The sequence below is a fragment of the Cololabis saira genome, chromosome 19 (genome assembly GCF_033807715.1).
Source record: "Cololabis saira isolate AMF1-May2022 chromosome 19, fColSai1.1, whole genome shotgun sequence".
Lineage (NCBI taxonomy): Eukaryota > Metazoa > Chordata > Actinopteri > Beloniformes > Belonidae > Cololabis > Cololabis saira.
Genome location: NC_084605.1, coordinates 17,015,622 through 17,039,619, shown reverse-complemented (window position 1 = coordinate 17,039,619; position 23,998 = coordinate 17,015,622). Strand labels below are relative to the sequence as shown.

Sequence of the window (23,998 nt, the reverse complement as noted above, 5' to 3'; positions counted from 1 at the left end):
GCTGTGGGGCGCTCCCCCCACCTAGTGGGGCACGGCGGTACTGCAGGGGGGGCGCGGGAAGACAGAGCGGAGCTGTAAACAGACAGAATGGAGAAGTTTTTGACAAAGCCGGCAGGAGGAAAAGAAGGAGTCCACAACAAGCTGTCCACGAGATCTGCTATTAATATATGTTCATAAAATAAGTAAAAAAAAAAAATTACTATAATACTCAGGGAAGAAGGGCTAGTTTCAATTACTAGTTATTATTGTTAGTATCATAATTGTTGGTTGGTATTTGTATTGAAAAGTGCTATACAAATAAAGTTAAATTAATTATTATTATTATTATTATTATTATTATTATTATTATTATTATTATTATTATTATTATAATTATTTCACAGTTTCACCGAATCATTTGCCAATACAAGCACTTTTGTTCATGTTCAATTAATAATACAATATACAATCATAGTTGTGTCTTATTATTAGTAGAGTAATGTTTGTACAGTTATATATAATTAATTCTACCAATCTAGGTGGGGGGGGGGGTTTGAACCACTGGGCTAGGGTTAGGGTACAGGTACAGGTACGGGTACGGGTACGGGCTAGGGTGTATGGATCAGTTTGGATAAAGAATCTAAAAAACTAAATCAGTTATTGTGTTTAAAAAGATTGTTGGAGACACGGTGGTAAGAAAATATCTGGTTAATTGAGGTTAGTTTATTTTGCTCTGTGTAGATAATTTTAATAAAGATTAAAATATGATGAATATGATGGAAATCCGTGGCACGCTGCCTGCAGATGTTTTTAGTTCTACTCCCATTCATTCAAGTGGATGAAATGTATGTTGTATTGATTGTTTTGTAAAGAATGAAATAAATACTTTAAATTAAAAAGTTGTTTTTTTAAAGACCTCACTACAACAACAAAAGACACAAAAAGAAAAACAAACCTTTCAATTCAATTCAATTAAATTTTATTTATATATATGTATACCTTTGGGTATACATACTTAAGCAAAGATTGCAAGGTCTTAACCCAGATTTTGTTTTCAATTAAAGTTTTTAGTGCTGATTACTTATTCTATTATGTTTTGTAAAAATCAATGTAATTACTAAATCAAATTAGTTATTTGGATTAGAAAATTGAAAAGTGTGAGTGCACTGATCATGTTAAATCTGCCTCAACCAATCGGGGGTCTTAGATGACTGAATGGAAAACACTGATCAGTACCAATTCAATAACCAATTAAATTGTTATTGAATGTATTTTGTATCCAGCACTCTGTTTGCATGGACGCTCCAAGCTGTGTGAAACTGTTCAAATAAGGCCCCCCCCCCATGGAAAGAGGGGCAGAGTGGCTCAGCTGCCAGTTGTTGAACTTCTCGCATGTCTTTTGAAAGAAAATAGGGTAAAGTAGGTAAAGTAGGGAATTGATACATAATGTTAGAAATGAAAAGCTCATCTGCTTGACGCTCTAATTAATGACAGCCAAACCAGAAATATTATAACCTATTTCTTTCAACAGTCGACCCAATTTTCTGAGATCTTAATGAAAAGTCTGTGATAGGTTAAGGTCAAAATACGACAGAGGTGTAGTACAGCAGTGATCTTTGGTAGGAAGGATGTCTTTCTTGTCATAACTGTAGTCATATCCTCCACTGAACTCTGGCTAGACCCTCCAAACTGTTGGTATTGTGTTCTGTTTACCACTTGTTAGGGGACTTTCTGACGCTGCCCAAACCCCGTCGACTACAGAACACCTGATGATTTCCTCCATCACCACAATGTGGTCCTGTTTCTATGAAGCTGTTTACTCTAATAAACATTGTTTAAAAAAGAACCCCTGGAAGTTATGAAGCGTTTTTCTTTTGAAAATGGTTTCTTGTTTTATATCGTTTTGTGCTTTGCATCGTTTCTCTATTTGCAGCGCGTTTGATGATGCTGCATTTGTCTTTGTTTTTTGCAGCACGTTTTTTCATTTGCACCACGTTCCTCTTTTTGTACCTCGTTTTGAGTTTGTGAATTTGAATCGTTTCTGTACTTGAAGCCGTTTTCCTTAACTGAGACGCATTAGGCCGTTGCAGTGCGTTTGGCCCTTGTCGGCCACCGTATATAACGCCGTGAGAACAGCTCCATACACTAAAATGTTTTTCCTCTTTTTAATATGAGGGAACATAAAGATAGAAGGCTATTCTGTAGAATTAGTCACAATCCATTGAGAAGATGTTTTGATGGAACAGCCTTAGCAGAAGCAGTGAGAATGATCTCTTGAACGCAAACATATATATGAGCAATGTAATCAAAATTAAACTGGTGGCCGTGGATGTATCTGTAACTTAAGCCAATCGAACTCTGTTTAACACGGAGGGGAAATTCATCACTTTAACGTCCTCAGTGAGAGAACTGTTACTCAAATATTTCCATTTTTGAGCACACTTTGCAGGAGGCTTTACTTGGGTATATTACAGGGATTTTTTCTCGGTACTATAAAAGGTTGTTTTGTGTGTTTTCCTGTTTACTACTTACATTTGGCATGTTTGGCAATCCATAGTAGCAACAATAGCATTATCCTATAATTACATTAAATATACCCCTGCAAACTTTAATGATTATTTGTAGGCTATTTCTACTTAATATTTATTATTATTTCACCAGAAGCTATACTTAATATTTATTATTATTTCACCAGAAGCCAATACATTCTTAACCAATGAGTATTTTTGTACACTGACATGTACACTCTCCAGTCATGCTGGATGCCTAGCAACTGTTGTTTTGTGGTTTATCCATTATTTTCAACAACATGCTTCATTGAATGGAGTTGTACATTCTTGTTTCCACCTTCTCCGTTGCTGTATGTGTGAACTGTTGTGAACAAAATTCTCTTTTTCATTCATTAAATGTAGTAAGTGCAGTGTTTCTGTTATAGAGGTAAGATATCTGATAAACAACTTTTACAACAACATATATCTTTGTTTTCTGTATTCTTTTATGATCAGCTCATTTGAACTTGTCGTAGATGAACTGACGCCAGTTACAATGAGAGATGGACCATATTGTTGCTTCCAGGTATGTCCAATATATGTTTGTTGCAACTTTCACTCTAAATACTTCACAAATATGATTCTACTTCAGGTCAGGCTTTTGCTGCTGATAATACAATGTGTTTTTAATGCACTACTGTATCAGCAAGGGAGACTAATTAGACTTGCCACTCCTACATAACCGTAAATAATATGAAATCACTAACACATTGGGGCAACACTAATTCACCTCCATCTGTCTCCTTGGCTGCACAAACTTGCCTTTGTAAATAGTCCATGGGCCAGGCCACATATCAGTACCACTCAAGGTGACAAAACTTGCTTATAATTTTTTTAAATATCTATGTCTATAGATGATATTTTGGTATGATAACCCTTCTTGAGTGGCAGCTGTATCATAGTTATCAGCTCATGAAGTTCAGAAAATTACATTTTAGATGCTAGTGCATATCCTGGTTTAGATTCAGGATATCTGTTAATGTTTCACAATATTGTCTTTGGTATAATTTTAAGCATTCATTCAAGCTAAGATGTGAATATTTCAATATAGAGGTCACTGCAGCTCTTTAAACTATAAACGACACACATTTCTACACAATTTTCGCCTAAATGATAAAGTATTTTTCTATCCCTGTGTCATCTAGGAACAACTGAGAAACAAAATACAAAAAATTGAATACTCATAGGAGCATAAGGATTCAGGAAATGTATCACATCTTAGCTTGAATGAATGCTTTAAAGGTCCCCTTTAAAATGATACCAAAGACAATATTGTGAAATATTGACAGATATCATGAGTCTAAACCAGGATATGCACCAGCATCTAAAATGTAATTTTCTGAAGGGGGTGGGTGACTTCATGAGCTGATAACTATGATACAGCTGTCACTCAGGAAGGGTTATCATACCAAAATATCATCTACAGACATGGATATTTTCAAAAATTATAAGCAAGTTTGGTCACCTTGAGTGGTACTGACAAGTGAAATTTTGGGCTCTGGCCCATGGACTAAAAGGACGAGCCGTTATTTTGTCTCACGGCCTGCTTTTTGGGGGACAGACACCCAAACCACTCACATCTGCCTCCAGCAGGTCATGTGCTGCGCCTTTTGAGGCTCCAAGTAGCGTCGAGTTAAGCCAAATGAACAAACCCACTTGCTGCTTGCAGCATCGCGTTTGGACATTTTACACACCTTTTTATTGCAAAGTGTCACCAACAAAGCATTAAAAACACCAGTGTAGTTGCACTGAGAGCAGCTAGCATGCGTGTAAACAACTGTCTTGGTGTGACATAACAAAAAGCGGTCAACTATCAGAAACGAGGACCTTGTGAGAGTCTGTAGGATGATTTTATATGGTAACAATATTTTTGGAGAATGAAGTTTTGTGCTATGAACTTTCGTCCACATTTCCGCTGTACGGGCATTTGCTATGACTGACAGCTGCTGCAGCCAATGGGAAGAGTCCGGGCGAAGCGTGGACCAATAGCAGCGCAAGGGGCGGGGCTTATCGGACGGTGGTAACAGGACAAGCAGGTAAGTAAGATTTTGTCTTGTTATTCTCTGAAAATAAATGAATACCCTGCTTGTCAGGAAAAAACACTCCTTAGGATGCGTGCTTGAATATTAGTTTGAAGCATGTTTCATTCGCTGGGTACATTTTGATGCCGAACGTGTATAAAACGGTAGTATTGAGAAGTGTCTGCGGGAGCGCAGCGGCTAGCGTGTGTGAGCCTAGCCTGCTAGCAGTTAGCTGTTATTGGCCAGCTGCTGGAGGCTAGCAGCCCTCAAACTACCGCTGCTGTCCCTGGAAACATTCACCACGCCGCGAGCAGGGGACACGCTTCGGTTTTTCTTTTCCCTACCTCGAAACTCCCGACCTCAGTGTTGACATTGTTCAACATGGAAAACTTTTTTTCCTCGCTGATTTCCAACGATAACTTACACAACGATATTGTAGGTAGCGTTAGCCTGCTAGCCGGGCTGGCCAGCTGGACTCCGGCGGGGGGGAGACCCAAACTGCTGCCGTTAAAGTTAAAAACTTATTCTGTTGTCAGGCCAACTCACTTGTGAAATATTTAAATAGACTTCAGTCAAATATATAAAATCTAAAAAGTTTCTAAACTGATGAATGGTCACGTTCACAATCTCACACGTTATGCGATTAAACTAATGAATGAGACGTTTCAAACTGTTGTGACAGCATTGCTCACCACTTTGAGGATTTTTACACTGAAATAAAAAGCATATAAAGCCATTCTAAAATCTGTGATTATTTGCTTTTTTGTAAGAGTTTTTCAAAATAAGCTCCGCCTCAACTTACTGTAGTATAAAAACCTACGTGAATCATTATACCAGTAACAGTCAGTACTCGAGTTGAGGAGGGATGAGGGGGGATGGCATCCCCCCTGAAATAAAAACAGTAAAAATCATCCCCCCTGTAAAACTGCCATCCCCCCTTCTCATCCCTTATGTCATTTCATCAATGAATGTGGTTTTACTGCTATTTCAACATTTAGAGTCATCACCATAAAAATAACACCATAAAAATAACTTATTTGACAATTTTCACCTGTTTCAAGTAAATTTTCACTTGAAATAAGTAGAAAAATCTGCCAGTGGGACAAGATTTATCTTCTCATTACAAGCAAAAAAAATATTGTTCCCCTGGCAGATTTTTCTACTTATTTCAAGAGAAAATCTACTTGAAACAGGTGAAAATTGTTGTTTTTTCCAGTGATGAGTCTTGTTTTAAGTGTAATAAGATTTTTTACTAAAATGAGACATTTTAACTAGAAATAGGACAAATATTCTTATTTTGAGTTTTTGCAGTGAACCATTTTACTGTGAAGGACAGAGTCATATTGATAAGTTCAGAAAACTGTTTTTTATTTTTGTGTTTTGATATATTTGATGTAAGCCCAGTGGATATTTAAAGCTTACAGAAGGCTGCATTTAACTGCTGCTATGTCATTCCTGCAGGTGTTTTGGTCAGTACTATTATTTGTAATATATTATATTATTTGTAATGAGCACAAATTATCTGTCCCCATATGATAAAATCCACCATCCCCCCTGATTTTTTTTTTACAACTCGAGTACTGGTAACAGTGTCATATAACACTACATATGAGAATCAAATATTCACACAATCGAGTAACTGCAATTATTTTAGATTTCATTACCATAATGTTTTTAATTGCTTTTTATTTAAAAAGTTGGAATAAACCTATAAAAATATATCATTATTTTCTTAAATTCTACAGGTTGAGATTTGATTGTCATCAACTTTTTTTTTTAAATTGCTTACTTCATAACCTTCCTTTTGTTAGTCTTATAAAAAAGGTATAGTACTTGAAAAGAGAGAGAAAAAAAAATGTTTAAAGGGGCACAGAGGAACCTGCACATTGTTTTTTTTACCACAGAGGGCTCCCCTGTAGGCATGGAGGTTAAGTTACTTTTAATTAAATTAAATTCACTAACACTTCAGTAATCACTGAAGGGACATTGTGATTTTTATTAAGGGCCGTTTTTTAATTAATGGCCTTATTACCTTATTTTAACTGATATTACAGAACAGTGCAAGTAATCAAATATTTCTTAACATTAAATTGAAACTTGTATTTTATAATTTAAAAATCTTCTTTGTCCTGCTTTACATCAGACATTAATAAGGGATGAGGATGAGGGATTAATATTTGAACCTGTTGTCAATTTACTGAGACCAAAACAGGTGAAGTTAATTTATAATCACTTGTGTTTCCTAATTGGATTAGATTGATATCCTTGCAGTTTAACTGACTTGATGCTATGGTATAAAAAAAAATGTGTTTGCAGTATATTGGGGTATGTTCATTATTATTTTTTTAATAACGCCTACTCTATAACAGTGGCATAATATGCTTAACAGAAACACAAAAAAGAATGTTATTATTAATTAATAATATAATAAAGCTGTAGCCATACTAGCCACAATATTCTCTGAAACCAACACATTGCTGGAAGTCTACTGGAACTTTAAGTCAAATAGTAAATAATGACTTCATTTAGAAATACGTCTTAAAAATGTTACCAACAAATCCAAAATTAGGGCCCTACGGTGAACTTGCGACCTGTCCAGGTGGACCTGCCTCTCGCCTGTAGTGAGCTGGGAGGCTCCAGCAGACCCCCGTGACCCTGCAAGAAAATGGATGGGTGGATCCAAAATCAGCAAATACGTTTTTTTTTTTTTTTTTAACATAGTAAACAACACATTACATTGTTGAATTTTGATATGAATAGTTTTTTCAACAAGGGTTGTTTATTTACCTTGAGTGCTACTGTTTAAAAATAAGAGCTTTGCTCAAGGCTTCAAACACATTTCACTACCTTATGCTGCAGAGTTTGGGAGTGTGACAGCCACTGTCACCAGGGCCTAAGAGCTGACCTCTTTTCTTACCTGGATGCCCAGATTTGGTTGCTTGTTTTTGAGTTCCTATGACCCTGACATGCAGACAGTAGATGCACCTGTAACTCAGCTTGATTTAACTTTGAAAGGCTGTATGCATTTGGTACTATTAAACGTTTAGAGTAAATTTTCTGAATGTTGTATTAATGTACCTTGTTTTCTGCCTTGGTAGATTATATATTTTTAAACAAAAAGGAAAATGATCTTCTAATGCTCCTACATTTGACTAATATTTGTGTTCATTCTCTGTTGTTTTTAGGTTTCATGTGCTAAATGGATTTTTAACCCTTGGGGATTACCGAGTGGAGTATTTCAGCCATGGAGTTAAAGGTATTCCTAAAATATAAATATTTAGACTATGTTCTGGTGTATCTTTCACTGAGTGTGAAGGTAATACTCTTGACCAGTCATCACTGATGATCAGTGGCCACAAAGAAGGATGTTATGGATTCAAGTGACCGAAACAAGTTGCCTCTCTCAGACTTCAAAACTCAACTCAGATGGATAGCTGTTCTCTTGCTAAGGATGAAACTACAAGAAGGGCATTGGTTCAGGATATTTGGTGGATATCCATGAGGAGCTATTTCAAATATTGGAATTCCTTGGAATGCTGTGGACGATATGGAGCAGGACACATATGGATGGAAGGAGGTTTCCTGAGATCAAACAGTCATTGCATGTATGCAGTTGACTGGATAACTAACTAAATCGTCAGCTGTTTGAGTCTGACACCTGAGGTTTTTTATCTCAAAGCTTCTGTCTAGCCATCAGTTTTCACAGCAGGCGGATAGTCCGTTTTCTCTCTCTGATATAGACACAAACACACTTGTCAGTGGTGGTTGCAGCATGTAATTGATAATGACATGAGAAAGTACGCAATTCAAAATTTCAAATACTTGTTGACTATCAAATGTACCAGAGACAGTCTTTTGGTAGACAGGAATGGAGACACAGTTTAATTGACAGAGAATAAACTTGAAAAGGTTGAGAAAGAAAAGCTGTGGCTTGAGAACGAACAAATATGCCTGAAAATGTAGAAATGGTTAACAATAGGAGAGCTGTTTCTTTGTTACTAGTAACACAAAAATTACTTTAAATAACACATCAGAAATATATTTTATTTATGCTACAGAACACAGTTCCATCCAATGTTTTGCTTCATAACGACTTATCTGTAAAATTGAAAAGCCTTTTTAAATATGAAAACTCTGCTAATAATTAACCTTAATGTTTACATTGACACAACTAACGCAATTCTAAATTCAGCTTTATGTACAACATGTACTAGCACAGTGAAACCAAAGAGGAAATGACATTGTTCAGTTGCTCAAAAAACACACAATCAGACAGAAAATTATGAACACTGATGTCTAGTGCACTGCTCTTGTTGTTATAATGCAGTGTTCTGGAGGGAAAATTATGCTTCCTGCCATTCCAATGAATGTTATTTTTGCACTTGCCAGCTACCTTAAATTTTATACAGACCAATCACACTCCCAAAGTGGGAGCATCATTCCCCTACAGTAGCTGCCTCCCCAGCAGGTCGGCAGTTGGTCATATGGTTTATTTTATGAAGTGACCAAAGAAAACAACAAAGAGTCTGACTATTTCATCAGGTTTTCAAATGAACAAGTCAGACTTTGTCCAGACCCTAAATGGTTAGAGTTAGATGGACATTCTCAATATCAAGTAGTTGGTCATAATATTATGGCTAATAGGTATATTTCATGTTTAAAAAAAACGCCCCCTACTGTGTAAATAAGTAAATAAAAACCCTGATTCTTAAGTTTATGCCACACAATATAAACAATACAAAGTGACACAAGAGACAGCAGTCCGGATCAGTTTACCAGGAGTTTTCTCAAAGGGGAGGTTCCCTCTCCTGCAGACTCAGGAATCAGGAAGCATCATTGATTATTGAAAGCCCTTAGTCATTAATTTATATCAGTAAACCAAGCCCTTGGCCTTTAGATTTGCATTATGTTTTTACATGTGAATATTTTCTGTAAGGATAGTTCAGAATCAGAATCAGAAAAGGGTTTATTGCCAAGTTTGTTAACACACACAAGGAATTTGTTGTGGTGATTGGTGCAATACAATACAAATATAAAAGCAAATATAGGCCCTATAGAGATAAAATAAAATGTATAAACAGAAATGTACAATATGAGGTTTTTAAAGTGCCGGATATGAGTCTGTACAAAAAGTGACTTAGGATGACTTAGGGCAGATAAAATGTATAAACAGAAATGTACAATATGAGGTTTTTAAAGTGCCGGATATGGGTATATGAGTAATTGACCTTACAGCATGTGTAATAGGGATACGCATGCGGGCAGGCAGAAGCAGCAGCAGCAGTTACAGCAGTCTGTGAATAACAACTGCAAAAGTGACATTGCGTTATCTTTTACAAGACAATGCCCTCCTGTGGTATGTTTTGAGCTTTTATGTCGTTTCTTATCTGCCCTTTACTCTAGTGGTGAGTATGAGAAATGTCTCCCGCCTACCACCAAGCCACAGCCGCGCGCCCGCGCGCGCACACACACACAGCGCGTCTATGTTTGTCAGACTCAGATCCGAGGGAGACGAGCTAGCCGCCATTTTCTAAGCGTCTCTCCCTAAAACCAGAGAAAAGGGCTCGGGGCGAACTGCCATCTGTATTACGTTTCTCTTTCCGCGAACCGGGATTTTCGCAGACGGATTGCGGTGTCATCGCATCCAGTTGAAGTGATTATTGCTAGGAAGGGCAGTTTGAAGGCCTGGTCTTTATTCGCGGCGGCGAGGCGAGCGGAGCTAGCTGGCAGCAAGGTGGAGATCGGTGATTCGCCCATTGCTGGTTCCGGAACGAAGCCCCACGGCTCCGTCAACCGGACTTTTTCCGCATTCTGGTTGCATTTTTGGAGTAATTAATGGCCAAGTGATCGACCCAAACCTCGTTTTTTGTGTTGGTGCACTTGTTTTTTTCCACCAAAACTGCGGGGGACTGTTGCCGAAAATCCCTCGGATAGTGCAACCTCGTCACGTGGTAGGTTCCTCCTTTTTCTTTGTTAGCGAGCTAGCCAGACTGGCTGGGTCTACTCCCAACTTCTCGGCTCTGCTCATATCTGCTGAAACCACACGTACTGCCCGGTCTTCCACCAGCTAATGTAGTCAAGTAAGCCGGTGGACAGCCGTCGCATATTTAAAACGAGTGTTTATTTCCTTAGTCTAATTACAATGCAGCCCCATGTCTCCACTCTGCAATAGGTCGTAAAATAGTTGTTATTCTCAACGAGCGTGTCTCGTTGTGATGGCCAAATGTCAACGTTAACGATGCCACGAAACTTAAATGTAATGCTAATGTTAATGCACGTTTTGTGCAGCTTTTGACGTTTTATACATTACTTTGGGGCGTAATTGACTTAAACTATCATAGGGTGTGCGTAATTTACGCAGGCACTGGAAAAACATATTTACTTTCCCAACGGGGTTTGCGTACAGATCAAGCTTGCTTCCAACCAAAAACAGAAAAGATATTCAGCTGAATAATAATCTATATTGTGGGTAGGTATGTGTCGTTTCACTGCAGCTGGCTGGAGAGACGCACGCCAGCCTGCCAGCAGGTTGTTTCTTGCATCAGCAGCTTTCTTGGGCTAATGTTAGCCAGAAACGAAGCACATTATTTTTGCGCAGTGGGACAGGATTTAACAGAAATATAGTTGTTGTTGTTTTTGCTATAGGGAGTTTGTTGGCGAGTGCGATCGTATTTTAATGGTACATCTTACTGTTAAACGCTGATCGTTTATCTTCCGCGGAAGCGCATTAGAAAAAATGTACGATAAACTGACGTTTAGATGTATTTATGTACATCACTGAGGCATCGACCTGCCTTTAAACGTGCAAATGCTCTAGTAATCACATGGAAGACATTTTGATGATTACGTTATGGTTGGCTAACGTTGGATGTGGACATTTTTTGCCGCATCTCAAGCCAAATAGTTTATGGGAAAGCATTGAGATTGTCGTTACGCATTTGCTCGCGCCGTTGATTAATTTATTCCTGTTTACCCATGAACTCGGTCGTTGTGATTGGGCAGGGTGTGTATTATTTAGATAAATGAATTGCATTGCATAATCTGCTTCGGAAATACCAACATGGCGTAGTGCGCGCTGACTAACTGCGGTGAAATACTGAGCCACCATTCATCTGACCCTGCAGACGATGCGCGGAGATGCAGCTCTTATCTTTCAGCGTTTGTAGAGAGGCTTTTTGAAAGTTTCACAGAATACGCAGTACGTCGACAGGAAAGATGTGTTGAGCATTCAAACAACGTTGCTGCCATTGTATTTTTATGCTTAATTTGAAAATTATTTCCATCAGTAACAACTCAGAAATTGAAGAGGTTTTATAAGTCTAGCTGAAAAATACAGTGGAACCCTTTCTGGATGACATCATGTGGTTTGAGCTAATACTGGGGCCTAAATCCACCTACTTACACTGCCTGTGAGAAACCCTCCTGCATACTGACTTACCAGGGCACATGTAGGGCAGTGGGGTTTGGGCAATTTGCTTTCATCAGAAATTATATGAACATGTATATTTCTTTTTCTTTTAAGGAGATAATTACAAAGGATTGTTCACACACATGGGTGTAGTGGGATTTAATGAATGGCCTTCTATTTAGTTCACATACTGTATCTTCTGGTATTCCAACTGTATCTTGAGCATCCCACTTCCCAAGGTCAGTGTGTACCGTTTCTGTTTGGCAGAAGTTGCCCTCTTTAGAAAAAATATGGGTGACTGCATTGTGTATGTGTTTTGTTTGTTTTTTTGTTTTCTCATTCTAGTTAAAGCTAGATGGACAGACATGTTGAAGAGAACATTTAATCAAATTAGACATTACTATAATAAACTTTAAATTTTTAACCTTTTTTTCTTTTGTTAGGTTTGTCAGCTGCACACGTAAGAAAATATGCAGCTGATAGGTCAACATGTCTATGTCCCCTGGTTATTTTCTTAAACTACTTTTTTTTTTTTTTCATACATTCAGCCAAGCTTAAGTGCTTGGTGTGTGGGTATTTTTGACTTGAAATATAGAATATTAGAGTTAAAGCATTCACTCTGAGTATTTTGTTGCCTAATATTGAATTACTACTTTCTGATTCGGTGGGGGATTGGTAATTTTCCGTCCCATAATGTTACAGGACCTGTTGTGCAAGTATGTTAGTTTTATGTTGTATATGGATACAGCTTGCCACCATATTGGTTTACTTATGACACATTCATATTCTACAGTTGAATTTTTTTATTTATTTTGAATTTCCGTCAGGATTAATGAAGTATCCTATCTATCTATCTATCTATCTATCTATCTATCTATCTATCTATCTATCTATCTATCTATCTATCTATCTATCTATCTATCTATCTATCTATCTATCTATCTATCTATCTATCTTAATGGGTGTTACTGTCTTCATTTTGGATATGTGTTTCAGGAACATCAGTTCAAATGTTACTACTTTTGAGCTGTAGATTTCAGCATTGTGGCAACGCTACATAGGGTATTTAGACTAAAACACCATTGAGTTTTTTATTCACTCAATGGTAATACACATCTGTCTACAAGGTTGTGAATGTTACAGCAGGAAAATATCTCTAAAAGGCAAGAAGGAAATTTGTCCTCCATAATCCTAACTTCTGCATTGATTTAAATATTGTTTTGGTTCCAAGGATATATCAAGAATATCTTCCCACATATCTAGGGGAAATTATTATTTTATTAAAGTTTATGCAAGTTCTTAAGCTAATCCTCTAACTTTTTGTCTTTTTTCCATTTTGTCCCTTTCGTTCATCTCCAGGCTGTCCTCTGGAGGGGCAGTAAGCGGGAGGAGTGGAGCAGGCCGCGGTGCCCGTCCCTCTGCACTGCATGGCTGCGATGGCGCCCGCTCTCACCGACGCCCCAGCTGAAGCTCACCACATTCGCTTCAAACTGGCTGCCCCATCTTCAAGCCTCTCTCGAGCCAGTGCAGAGAACAACGGAAACGCCAGCAACATCCTCATCCATAGCAGTGGCCCTGCTAAGTGCAAGGTCAACTCTGAAGAGTGCCCTCTTGACTTTTGCAGCGGCAACCAGGAACAGCAGCAACAACAGCCCCAACCCAACCCTTCATCCCAGGCCTCGGCCCTGGGCAAACTCCAGCCATTGGTGGCTTCCTATTTATGTTCTGATGTGACACCTGTTCCTTCAACAAAGGAGTCAATCAAGTTGCAAGGAGTCCTCATCAAACCATCTGTGTTGAAAGGCCACGGAATACTTCCCAGTTCCCTGCTCAACGGTGGAGGAGAATTCCTCTTGAGGAAGAGGCAGGCTATAGAGCTCTCTGGTGGCCAGCTTAAAAGCCTCATGAGTGGCAGCACTAACGGGAGTGGCCAGCCCATGGCACCTGTTAATGGTCTGGCCAAGAAGCTGACCACTATGTCCGGCTCTGGCTGTGTGGTTGCAGTAAATGGTGATAAACCTTCGGCCACGACAGATTCTCAGTCCCAGAACCTGCTACTGGACTCTGAGACCTTGACAGATACCATATCAGGGCAAGCCCTGGTGAAAGGAACCCTTAAACAGAAACATTCCTCTGGGGTTTCTCAAAATACAGATGGAAAAAACCGTGAACCACCAGTGTTTCACTCTGCTGCACTTTCTCCCCTCACACATGATAATTCGGACTCCACTGAACAGTTGCATTCGGATGAGGCTGATTTACACGCACCTTCTAGGCAGCCACAAAGTTCTGATAGGGAGAGACCAAGTAGTAGTCAGCAGGGCTCCCCACCTTGCACCACTGCACCACAGACTCTACCCTCTAGTTCTTCCTCCGACAACCTTGATGCTCATGTTCGGGAACGCACACTTCTTAACAGCAACCGCCAAACTGAGATTGAAAGTAGGCTTCGGCGCCTGCGCAAACGTCTTCAGGTGGTACAGGCTAAGCAGGTAGAGCGGCACATTCAGCAGCAGCTAGGTGGATTCTTGGACTCTGCTCTTAGCAGGCTAGTAGCTGGTAACCGAAAATCAGAGGCTGCTACCCCCTCAGCTTCATGGAGGATTGGTCGCCACTCTTCCTCAAACAACAGAGACGGCCTAAGTCGGTTCCTGAAAAGTGGCTCCATGTCCTTGGAATTGGAGAGGCTGTATTTGAGTGGATCAGCAAACCTTCATTCAGCAGAAAGCGCCTTTGACTCAGATGTTACAGAAAGTAGCTCTGGTGGCGACACAGACCTGGAAGAGGATGAGCTGTCAAGGGTGGACATTGAGCAGCGGCATGTCAAAATGTAAGTGCAGTGTCTTACCTCACTGGTTGTACACCAGCATAGTACTGGATGAAGCTTTGTGAAAACTCAAGTTACATTTTGAAATCTTTTTTTTTTTTTGCTTTTAAAGCTTACTCAACAAATGTCCACAGTAGGATTTATTTAAAGTGGATTATGATATTGGAATTAACCTACGTCATGTTCAGCTCTTGTTACATATGTTTTTTATGGTTCTTGGAGCAGTTCATTTGTCCAGTGGAAGTCCCTGTATTTCCAGTCTCAGCCACATGCTGCTCTGACATCTATCACTGAGTTACCCCTCATTGAAGTTTGGGTCAGACTTGTGAGAGGTAGAGATGCAGTTCACCCAGAGAATAATGTGTACTCGTGTATGTGGTGTCTTGTGGAGAATGCAGAGGCTCAAATGGAGTTGTAAGAGAGAAGAAACTATCGTCATAGTGCCAAGGCTGCAATTGAACGTTCCACAGAGTTAAAACCATCGTTTGTAACTGTTTTGATGACAACTGAAACCTAGAAGAAACTGGGGGTTGGTAATGTTTTGCAGAAGGTGTGGACTTTTTTTTTTTTTCTTCCTCTCTCTCTTTTTTTTTTTAATTTTTAAACATGCTTCCTGTTGTAATATGTAGTTTACCTCAGCAGAGGATAGGACATGTATTCTCTGGTAAGTTCACAACAAGAGTACACATTTCTGTGCCATTAGTATTGAGAGAGGAGGCGGAAAAAGTACAGCAGGTGGTTTGGCAGCATTAATGGACTTGCTGACCTGTGTAGGATTGGGTAGATTATTAACAAAGTAACTCAGAACACTGATTTCTTTATTATCCTTCTATGTGTTGACTTTAAACCTTTGACCTAAATATGTTTATATCCCAATGAGAAGCTTTTATGTTCTATACTAAACCTGAAGAAGGGGTGGGATTGGTTTGTAATTTTTTGGTTGCAATTTCTTTCCTGCTATTTAAAAAGAAGATAAACAATATTGTGAACAGCAGGAGGTTTTGATACTGACTGAATCATAATTATGTAAAAAATGCACAGAGGGAAGCAGAGAATCAGCAGGAAGGGAGGTATTTGTCCAAAGTAAAAGGCTGGGGGTTTGATTTACAGCTTCCCTTAAAGGGGACCTATTATGAAAAACAAGTTTTTTTTCTTGCTTTAACATATATAAAGTGGTCTCCCCTCAGCCTGCCAACTCAGAAAAGTAAGAAAGCAACCAAATTCTGCAGTGTCTGTACAGCCGCCCGGATGAGCCATCCATTGTGAAGTGGCTTCTACGAGTCATTCAGATTCTGCTCCCGTTGTTACGTAACGACTGAGCGATTTACATAGGTTGGCCTCCGATGCGTGAAACCACACCCACAACTAACTCCGCCAGCCGGAGCTTCCGCCATTTTTTCGTGGCAGTGTATCCCGTCATTCAGGCAGCCAATCAGCACAGAGCCTCATTATCATAGCCCCGCCCACTCAGAATCCTGCATAGATAATGAGGTTAGAGACTGGGATGATAAAGACATGACTCAGAGGCTGAATTTCTAATTTATTTAGCAAAAACAATCAAAAGCTTGTTTTTAAGACATTCAAGGCCTGTTTAAAATAGGTATTAGATGCCATAATAGGTCAGGGTCAAAATGACCTTTTGCATGGGCACTAAATTCGAAAGTGTGTGTGTGTGTGTGTGTGTGTGTGTGTGTGTGTGTGTGTGTGTGTGTGTGTGTGTGTGTGTGTGTGTGTGTGTGTGTGTGTGTGTGTGTGTGTGTGTGTGTGTGTGTGTGTGTGTGTGTGTGTGTGTGTGTGTGTGTGTGTGTGTGTGTGTGTGTGTGTGTGTGTGTGTGTGTGTGTGTGTGTGTGTGTGTGTGTGTGTTAAAGGCTGGATTATGGTTCTGCGTTAAATCGACGCTGAGCGTGCGCCGCAATGAGCACCCCACGGTGCAATTGTTTGTGTTGCAAGAAATGAACAGTTCAGTACCAGTAAATGTAGCTAAACTGGTGGAAACGTGGCAGCCAATCCGTGTGTATGTATTTATGAAAACACAAAAGGGGGGACATTTTTTTGAATTCTGTTTTTTAGTTCTCTGACTGAAGGTTTTAGATTGTGTACTTGCTGGATCTTTGTAAGTTGTCGGATACCAAATTCAAAAAGTGTTTTTTTTTTCTCAATTTTCTTTTTTGTTTCTTTGTCAAAGACATTACAAATCAGAGCTCATGTAAAAATGGGGATGGATGCTGTGGAGCTTCCAGTGAATATTTGCGAAGGGGCTGCCATTTCAAATATTGCTTTGTTGGTAAAATCAGAAATAACTGGCGCGTTTAGACGATGTTGGGTTAGCAAGCTGTCTGCTGCTTTATGCTCAGACCTTTCCATGCCAACCCACAGCCAGCCACTGTGGTTTTATTAGTAGACTCAACATCAAAACAAAATGTATTCACTTTAAAATATGAACGAGTATCCTCTGTTTGGTATTTTTCACGGCTCATGGACAACTTGTAGTACAAAAAGACGCCCTCCCCCACCATACAGTTTTCATGGATGTGAAATCTAGCTATAGGGACCAGAACTGTTTATTTTGAACAGTCTTTTAAAGTTTATTCCTGGTTCCGTTGGACATTTTAAGATGGGAGTCAATGAAGTTTGACTTGCTTTTTGTGCCAGTGGTCAGTCAAGGAACTCCCCTTTCTTCCTCCTTTGTGGTTAGACCAGACCCAGAAATGTTGGCATACAAAACTGACCTGACAGCTGTTTTTAATGTTGTTAATTATTTAATAAACATTTCACAAATGAAAACATTTTCTTTTTAAATATATTTAGAAGTAAAAGGTCTCACTCATGCTACATAAAAAAAATGTTGATTCACGGTGATTTACATCATCAATGAAAAATACAGCAGAAATCGCTTCAGAAATCTAGTTTTTGCTTCTTAGCTTAATATCAAACATGACTTTGTTTGTTACACTGTTAAACAAAATACATACAGTACAGACACTTCCCCATTTGTTGAATGAAAAAGTGTGTCCAAATGTTTGGTCTGTACTGTATGTGTTGTAATTTTATCAGCTTAATCAAAAAAAATGTTTTTTTATATATATATATATATATATATATATATATATATATGACTTTTTATAATGAGACTTTAGGAAGTAATACATTGATTGCAACAATTGAAAATAGAAGTTGTATAATAACAGTCCGGCTTTGTAATTGATGAATCTATGTTGCAGGGCCACAAGTTTTAACCCTACAACATGTCTTGGTAATGTTAATTGGAATTATGTTTCTCTTGTTCATTTGCTGCTCTGAAAGCTGATTTTGCACTTTCTTTCATTGGGATATAAACAAAAGAATTCCTGGATTTTGTGTAAATTCAAATGAACAGTTGGGCTTGGGTAACCATTTTGAATATATATAATGCCTCCCTGGCAGAAAAGTTTCCCTACATGTTTTTTTTCTTGTAAAGGTTAACTCTCACCTCTAATAATCTTAAACCACCCTTCAAAATCCACAGAAGCTTCTCTTTCCCTCATCTGCATTGGCCCAATCTGTTCATTTTTTTTATCTCAGCAAACGTGCAGCGCACCATGACTTTTTTTTTTTTTTTTTTTTTTCCCCACTTTCTCAAGCCATTTAGTTAAAATCTACTTAGAAGCAGAAACCGTTTCTTGCTAAATTAGTCACTGGAAATCTGTTAAAGTAAGCACATTTTCAGCTACTGGGGCAATCGGTAATTATTCAGTGGCTATAGATGCTAACCTACATGAAATCCTGGTAGCTGTTGAGCTTGTTCTGCACTGATGGAGAGCTCACACAGCAGTGCAATGGCAGTAGCCCACATTGAATTTTTCTAACATCTCTTTTTCATACTGTAAACAGCCACATTTTTTCCTGTTTTCTACATAAGTAAGCTTTGAGATTTGAAACATCCCCACCCCTTGTGCAATTTATATTGCCTAGCTCTATAGCTGCAGGGTGATTGGCTGATATGCACAGTGAAGTCTGAAAAGCTGAAAATGCCCCAACTTTTGGAGGAAGTAACACTGCCACTTTAAGGCATGAAACCCACAACACACCCCAGCAATTCTTGACAGCACCCATTTTAGAAATCAAATGAGGGCTTTTATGGGTTATTGCTCAATGGAGAAATGCAAAGCAGCCAATCAGCCGTAGGGAAACCAAACATGTGATAATTCCAAACAAGTATAAATGTTGAGTATTTGAAGTTTGAAACTGCTATTGCAGCTCGCAGCCATGGCCACAAGGAAGTGGTATACCGCAGTTCACCGATCAGGCAGCGCCACTCACAGTCGGAGAACAATACGGGATTCGCGTACCTCATGAATTTGTCTAAGGCGCCCTGACTTTTGGTGCATTTCCACTCGCGGGGGTTCCAGATTTTTCAGGGGCCAGATCTTGACACTCCATTATCGTTAAACCCTCCGCAAAAGAGGCTTTCAGGAACAAATTGCGGGTCAAAAACATTACTGTAGTAGGAACGGTACTTGGATCGGCCTAGAGCAGTGGTCCCCAACACTGGTCCTCAAGAACTACTGTTCTACAAACCACTGGGTCATGTGACCGAATGCTTCCTCTATTGCTACATAGTCATGGAGAAAAACAGGCTTCAAAACCAATAGGTCACTAATGGGACCTGATGTTATGTTTTATACAGTTTATGATGGCAACCTGTTTATTGTTGAATGGCCGCCCACCAATTACATGCTACATGCTATAAAATGCCGTGGGACAAATGCTCGCTCTGAAGCAGGGGAAGAAAAGGACCATCTCTTTGTATTGCATCATAGACGCATCCAGGCTTTAGTGGTTTGCAAATATTGGTGTAGTGGCAGCATTGCTAAGCCTAATTATTCTTTGTACTCTTAAGTGAACGCTACCATGGGGTATTTAAGACTGTCGATGATGTAAGGAGTTGCATATTGCTTAGTCATTCATCTAACAAGTTAGAAACTGGTTTTCAACTCCCAGCCTTGTGATACCTTAATGCATTGTAAACATAATGTGCTAGTCTCTGAGGAAGTCAGAAATACATATATAGATGGGTTATCTCTTAAGTATGTGCTTGCTTGAAATGCATTGCTTGCATCTAATACCGTCCCTGTCTGTATTGTAGACATGCTCAGGGATTAAAGTTCTCGTCTCTAGTTGGAAAATGAGGGGAAAAAAAAGAGAGAACAAAAAAACATTTGCATGTGCGTTTTGTTGTGGTGCAGTTTAGACTATCCAATGAAATCATGTTAGGCATTAAACTGACGCTGTTGTAAACCAATAAAGCTAGCCAGAGCCTTGCTATTAGCCAATCAGAAACAGAGGAGGGCGTGTTGGATCAAGGGGGGTAAGGAAAGTCGGCAAATCAGATCCGTAACTTCGGGATAAGGGCTGGGTCGGTCGGGCTGGGGTGCGAAGCGGGGCTGGGCTCGAGCCGCGGCTGGGGGAGCAGTCGCCCCGTCGCCCTCCTCTCCCCACAAACTAAAAGCAAACTGACAATAATAAAACTTCTCAAAATCACCTTCCTCCTATAAAATGCTATTGGTCTCTAGTATTTAAATAGTGTTGGTTAAAGTCTTCTTACACCTTAAATGCTGTATTAGAAAACAGAAGGGCTAATGCAGAATTTCACTTTTTTACTTGAAACCTTTCGGAAGCGACCGCACAACAGAAAAGGGGCCATTCTTAAAGTGTGGTGCAGCGCATAGATGGCGGGGGAATATGAACTGGCCTGAAAAATGTTTTTCAGTCAAAAATATTTTTTTTGCTTTAATCCCTGCATGCTCTTATATCTTATCTGATTGGGGACTAGCAAACACTTGTTGCTGAGCTTGCACTGCAGGGTCTTTTCCCTCTTACCAGTATTTTTGGTGAATCAGGGCTCCAGACTAACTTTTTTCACTAGGAGCACAGTAGCCCCTAGCTGAAAATTTTTAGGGGCACAATCAGAAATTTTAGGAGCGCACATCGTTTATCGACACGCTAACCAAATGTTTACATTTCTACTACATTTCAGTGTATTAGTAATACGTATTTCATAATAGATTCATGAATTACCACAATGTGCTGTTTCAAATGCAGTGTTACATTTTATTGTGCACTTTTAAAGATGCCGCAACATAAAGTAAACTGACAGCACCATTGCTGTCATTATATATAAAAAAAATATACATTCACATGATAAAAAAGTGATTGGTAACAAAGTGCTTAGTAACCTTTCAGCCATGAATGTAACTGTTAAACACAGTACTTAACAAATGTACAAATATTGGGGGTACTGGCCAATAACATTTCCCAACTTGTGTCTTTACTAAAACCCTGAACTTACACCAGTCGACCAAATTCACTGCCTTCACTCAAATAACTAAGGATCTTACCAAGAAATATTCTTATTTCTAACCTAAAAATGCCATTACACCTGATAACACACATCACTTAAAAGGTTAGGTGTTTTTCCCACGTGTTAAAATTTAACTTTCATTACCGTTCTCCAATACCTGCTGTATTGGAGAAAATTTTCTTTTTTTTTTTTTCTTTACCGGGTGAAGGCTGATTTATGGTTACGCAGAGCCACGCCGTAGGCTACGGCGTGGCTCTGCGTCGATTTAAGGCGGAACCATAATTCAGGCGGGGAAGATATCGGAGAACAACCAGAAGAGTATAGAGTGGATTAAAAATAAAAGTTAAGCACTGAGCTACATGTGTCTCCCGTCTGGGCCATTGCAGACTCATTGCCTGAGCAAGATGTTACTAAAACCAAACATACCCGCCACCTCTTTCTTATGTGCGCGCCGCGGCGGCAGCGTGTTGTGTCGCATTAAATGTGGTCCGGGCGTAATACCTGCTTTGAGCTGGTGAAATTAAACGAAAAAAATAAATAGATCCCCCAACTCATTCCCTTTCACACTCATTGGCCTGCAATATGCGGGTTCATTGACGCACCCCTTCCACGTTTAACGTGTAAAAGAAAAAAAAAAAAAAAAAAAAACACTGGCAAATTTACTGGTCGCACGTGTGCGAGTGGACATGAAATTCAGTCGCACATACTCAAATTTTGGTCGCAAAATGCGAGCATTTGGTCGCAGTCTGGAGCCCTGTGAATGCTGTTTCCATAAAGGCCTCAACTGGGGTGTGGGCACTGCAAGCAACAAAAATTAATGTGAATGCTAACCTCCCCCCTTAAATAAAAAATATAAATACTTTTTTCTTCTTTTTTTTTTTTTAATGACAGAAACTGCAGAAATACTTGGATGTATTAGATTAAGCATATTACATAGATGAAAGTGTTCTGTGTTCAGAAACGAGTGGGCACATGCTCTCGTTTGAAGCAACAATAATGCACATCAGGAAATCTCAGATCTTACATAATGGCTCACAGAAGGAGCAATACAAATGTCGGATTTTCTTATCTGACTAGCACCAAAAGGTCCCCAGGTTTGTAGGCTTTTTATCTCTAACATGTTACAACTATGAGCACATAATCCAGAGAACATTTTCCTCCTCTGATCTCCGCCCAGTCGGCCAGTTAAAATGCCTGTTTGCCTGCTGCACGTGAATTAGGGTAATTGAAGCTGAGACTACTGCCTTTCATGCTTATAGCTCAACATTACTTGGCAGTCTGAGTGGCTTAGCTGTCTTTTTCCTTCTTTTTATTACTGTGGTGTACGTATGTATGTATGTATGTATGTATGTACATGAGTGCTTGTATAGGTTTATGTCCTGCTTGACACATCTGGATGTGTTTAGCTTGGCGCAAGTTCCCCCACACGAACCCACAGGAGTTACATAACGCCCCTCTTTTATGTAATGACTGTTGCAGCTCTCTGACTGAATTTGCCCTCTGTAGTTTTTCCTGCCCCACACCCTGTCCTGTCAGCCTGGCTCATTCACTGCTCCTGAGAAGTTTCTTCCTGTTAGTGATGAGTTAAACAAGCTGTTCATGGGAATTCTTCAGTAAGACATATTAGAATAAACCTGAAAAACAAGATGAGTTCATTCCCTAAATCTTCAATGTCAGGTTTTTCATTTCATTGTTTGAAAATCATTGCCTCTGGAGAGAAATAATATTAAGATGATAGTTGGTGCTTTGAGTTTCCTTGTTCTTCTTACAAAGAATATATGGTGACAGGGTTTGTAGTTTCACATGGGAAAGTAGTCTGCACGTCTTTGTTTGCTGTATTTTTCTATTAATGACCACATTCCTCTACCAAAAGATCTTTGTACGTAGAGTACATGATTTGAAATGACTGATTATTAAAGAGCAGAAATTCTGTTATCAGCAATAGCATGTTGTATTTGATGTGGAATTATCAGGATCTTTTGCTTTGTGTTAATAGTAAACTTTTGTCTTCCCTCACACAATTTTGGCTTCATAGATGTGACTCCACTTTTTATATACGTTAAATGTTGAGATGTTCCACTTGGAGGGAAAAGTAACATCTTGTTTTCTATCCTTAACAAAATATTACTTTTTATATCAGCCCTTGTTTTTGTGTGTCTGTGTGCGTGTGTGTGCGCATGTCTATTTCAAGATGGAAACTGAAGAGAGAATTTACTATATGCAACTCAATTTCTCTGATTATGGGAAGATGAGTTTAGAGCAACTTGGGTTAACAGATGTCAAAATAAAGTTAGCCACCCACTCTGATATTATCTTTCAGAAAGTTTTCAAAATGGTTAAATGTATTACTGTTGAACAATATGCGGTACTTGGATCCAGACCCTTCTATCTTTGGCCTGTTCAGGCATGTGTCAGATTGAACCTCTATTGTCTTGGTGCACACACAAACGGGATCAGTACATCATCCTGCGCAGTATGCATGCTCATATTGCTAAATCAACTACACTAGATTTAGAGACCGGTGTTTTTGTTTTTTTTACCTTCCTTTTTTTTAAGCAGCTGAGTAAAAGGTTGTTGGAAACTTACAACTTTTGGTGCATGACTCTTCCCCCTTTTTCGAGACTTTGTATATTATGTATATCATAATAAAACAGACACTTGTAAGGTGTCTTCAGAAGCTAATTTCAATCAACCAGTGCCTTTGTTGTCGGAATGAACTAGGACAGCAACATAACCGGTGACAAGTGTGTGAATATACAACTCTTTCAATGGCAGAAAAGGTGGTGTGGCTTGTTGATCCTGTATAGATAGAATTTATGGCTCAACCACATGGGATAGATAATGGTTATTACGTTGGCATTATGAACCTTTCT

At 39.1% G+C, this 23,998-nt stretch overlaps 1 protein-coding gene across 4 annotated transcripts in view; it reads left to right on the top strand.

The window, feature by feature from the left end:
• Positions 1 to 4,543: 4,543 nt before the first annotated feature.
• The window catches only part of LOC133419056 (KAT8 regulatory NSL complex subunit 1-like), a 47,883-nt gene continuing 28,428 nt past the window's right edge, over positions 4,544 to 23,998 (top strand). For 2 of the 4 annotated variants that reach the window (XM_061708054.1, XM_061708051.1), the window contains exons 1-2: positions 10,038 to 10,500; positions 13,317 to 14,787. In XM_061708054.1, coding sequence (XP_061564038.1) covers positions 13,385 to 14,787 — 1,403 coding nt within the window. In that variant the 5' untranslated portion in view covers positions 10,038 to 10,500; positions 13,317 to 13,384. Of the gene's footprint in view, positions 4,565 to 7,734; positions 7,806 to 10,037; positions 10,501 to 12,083; positions 12,197 to 13,316; positions 14,788 to 23,998 lie in introns of those variants that run through there. The other 2 variants (XM_061708052.1, XM_061708053.1) reach the window with 2 other exon arrangements.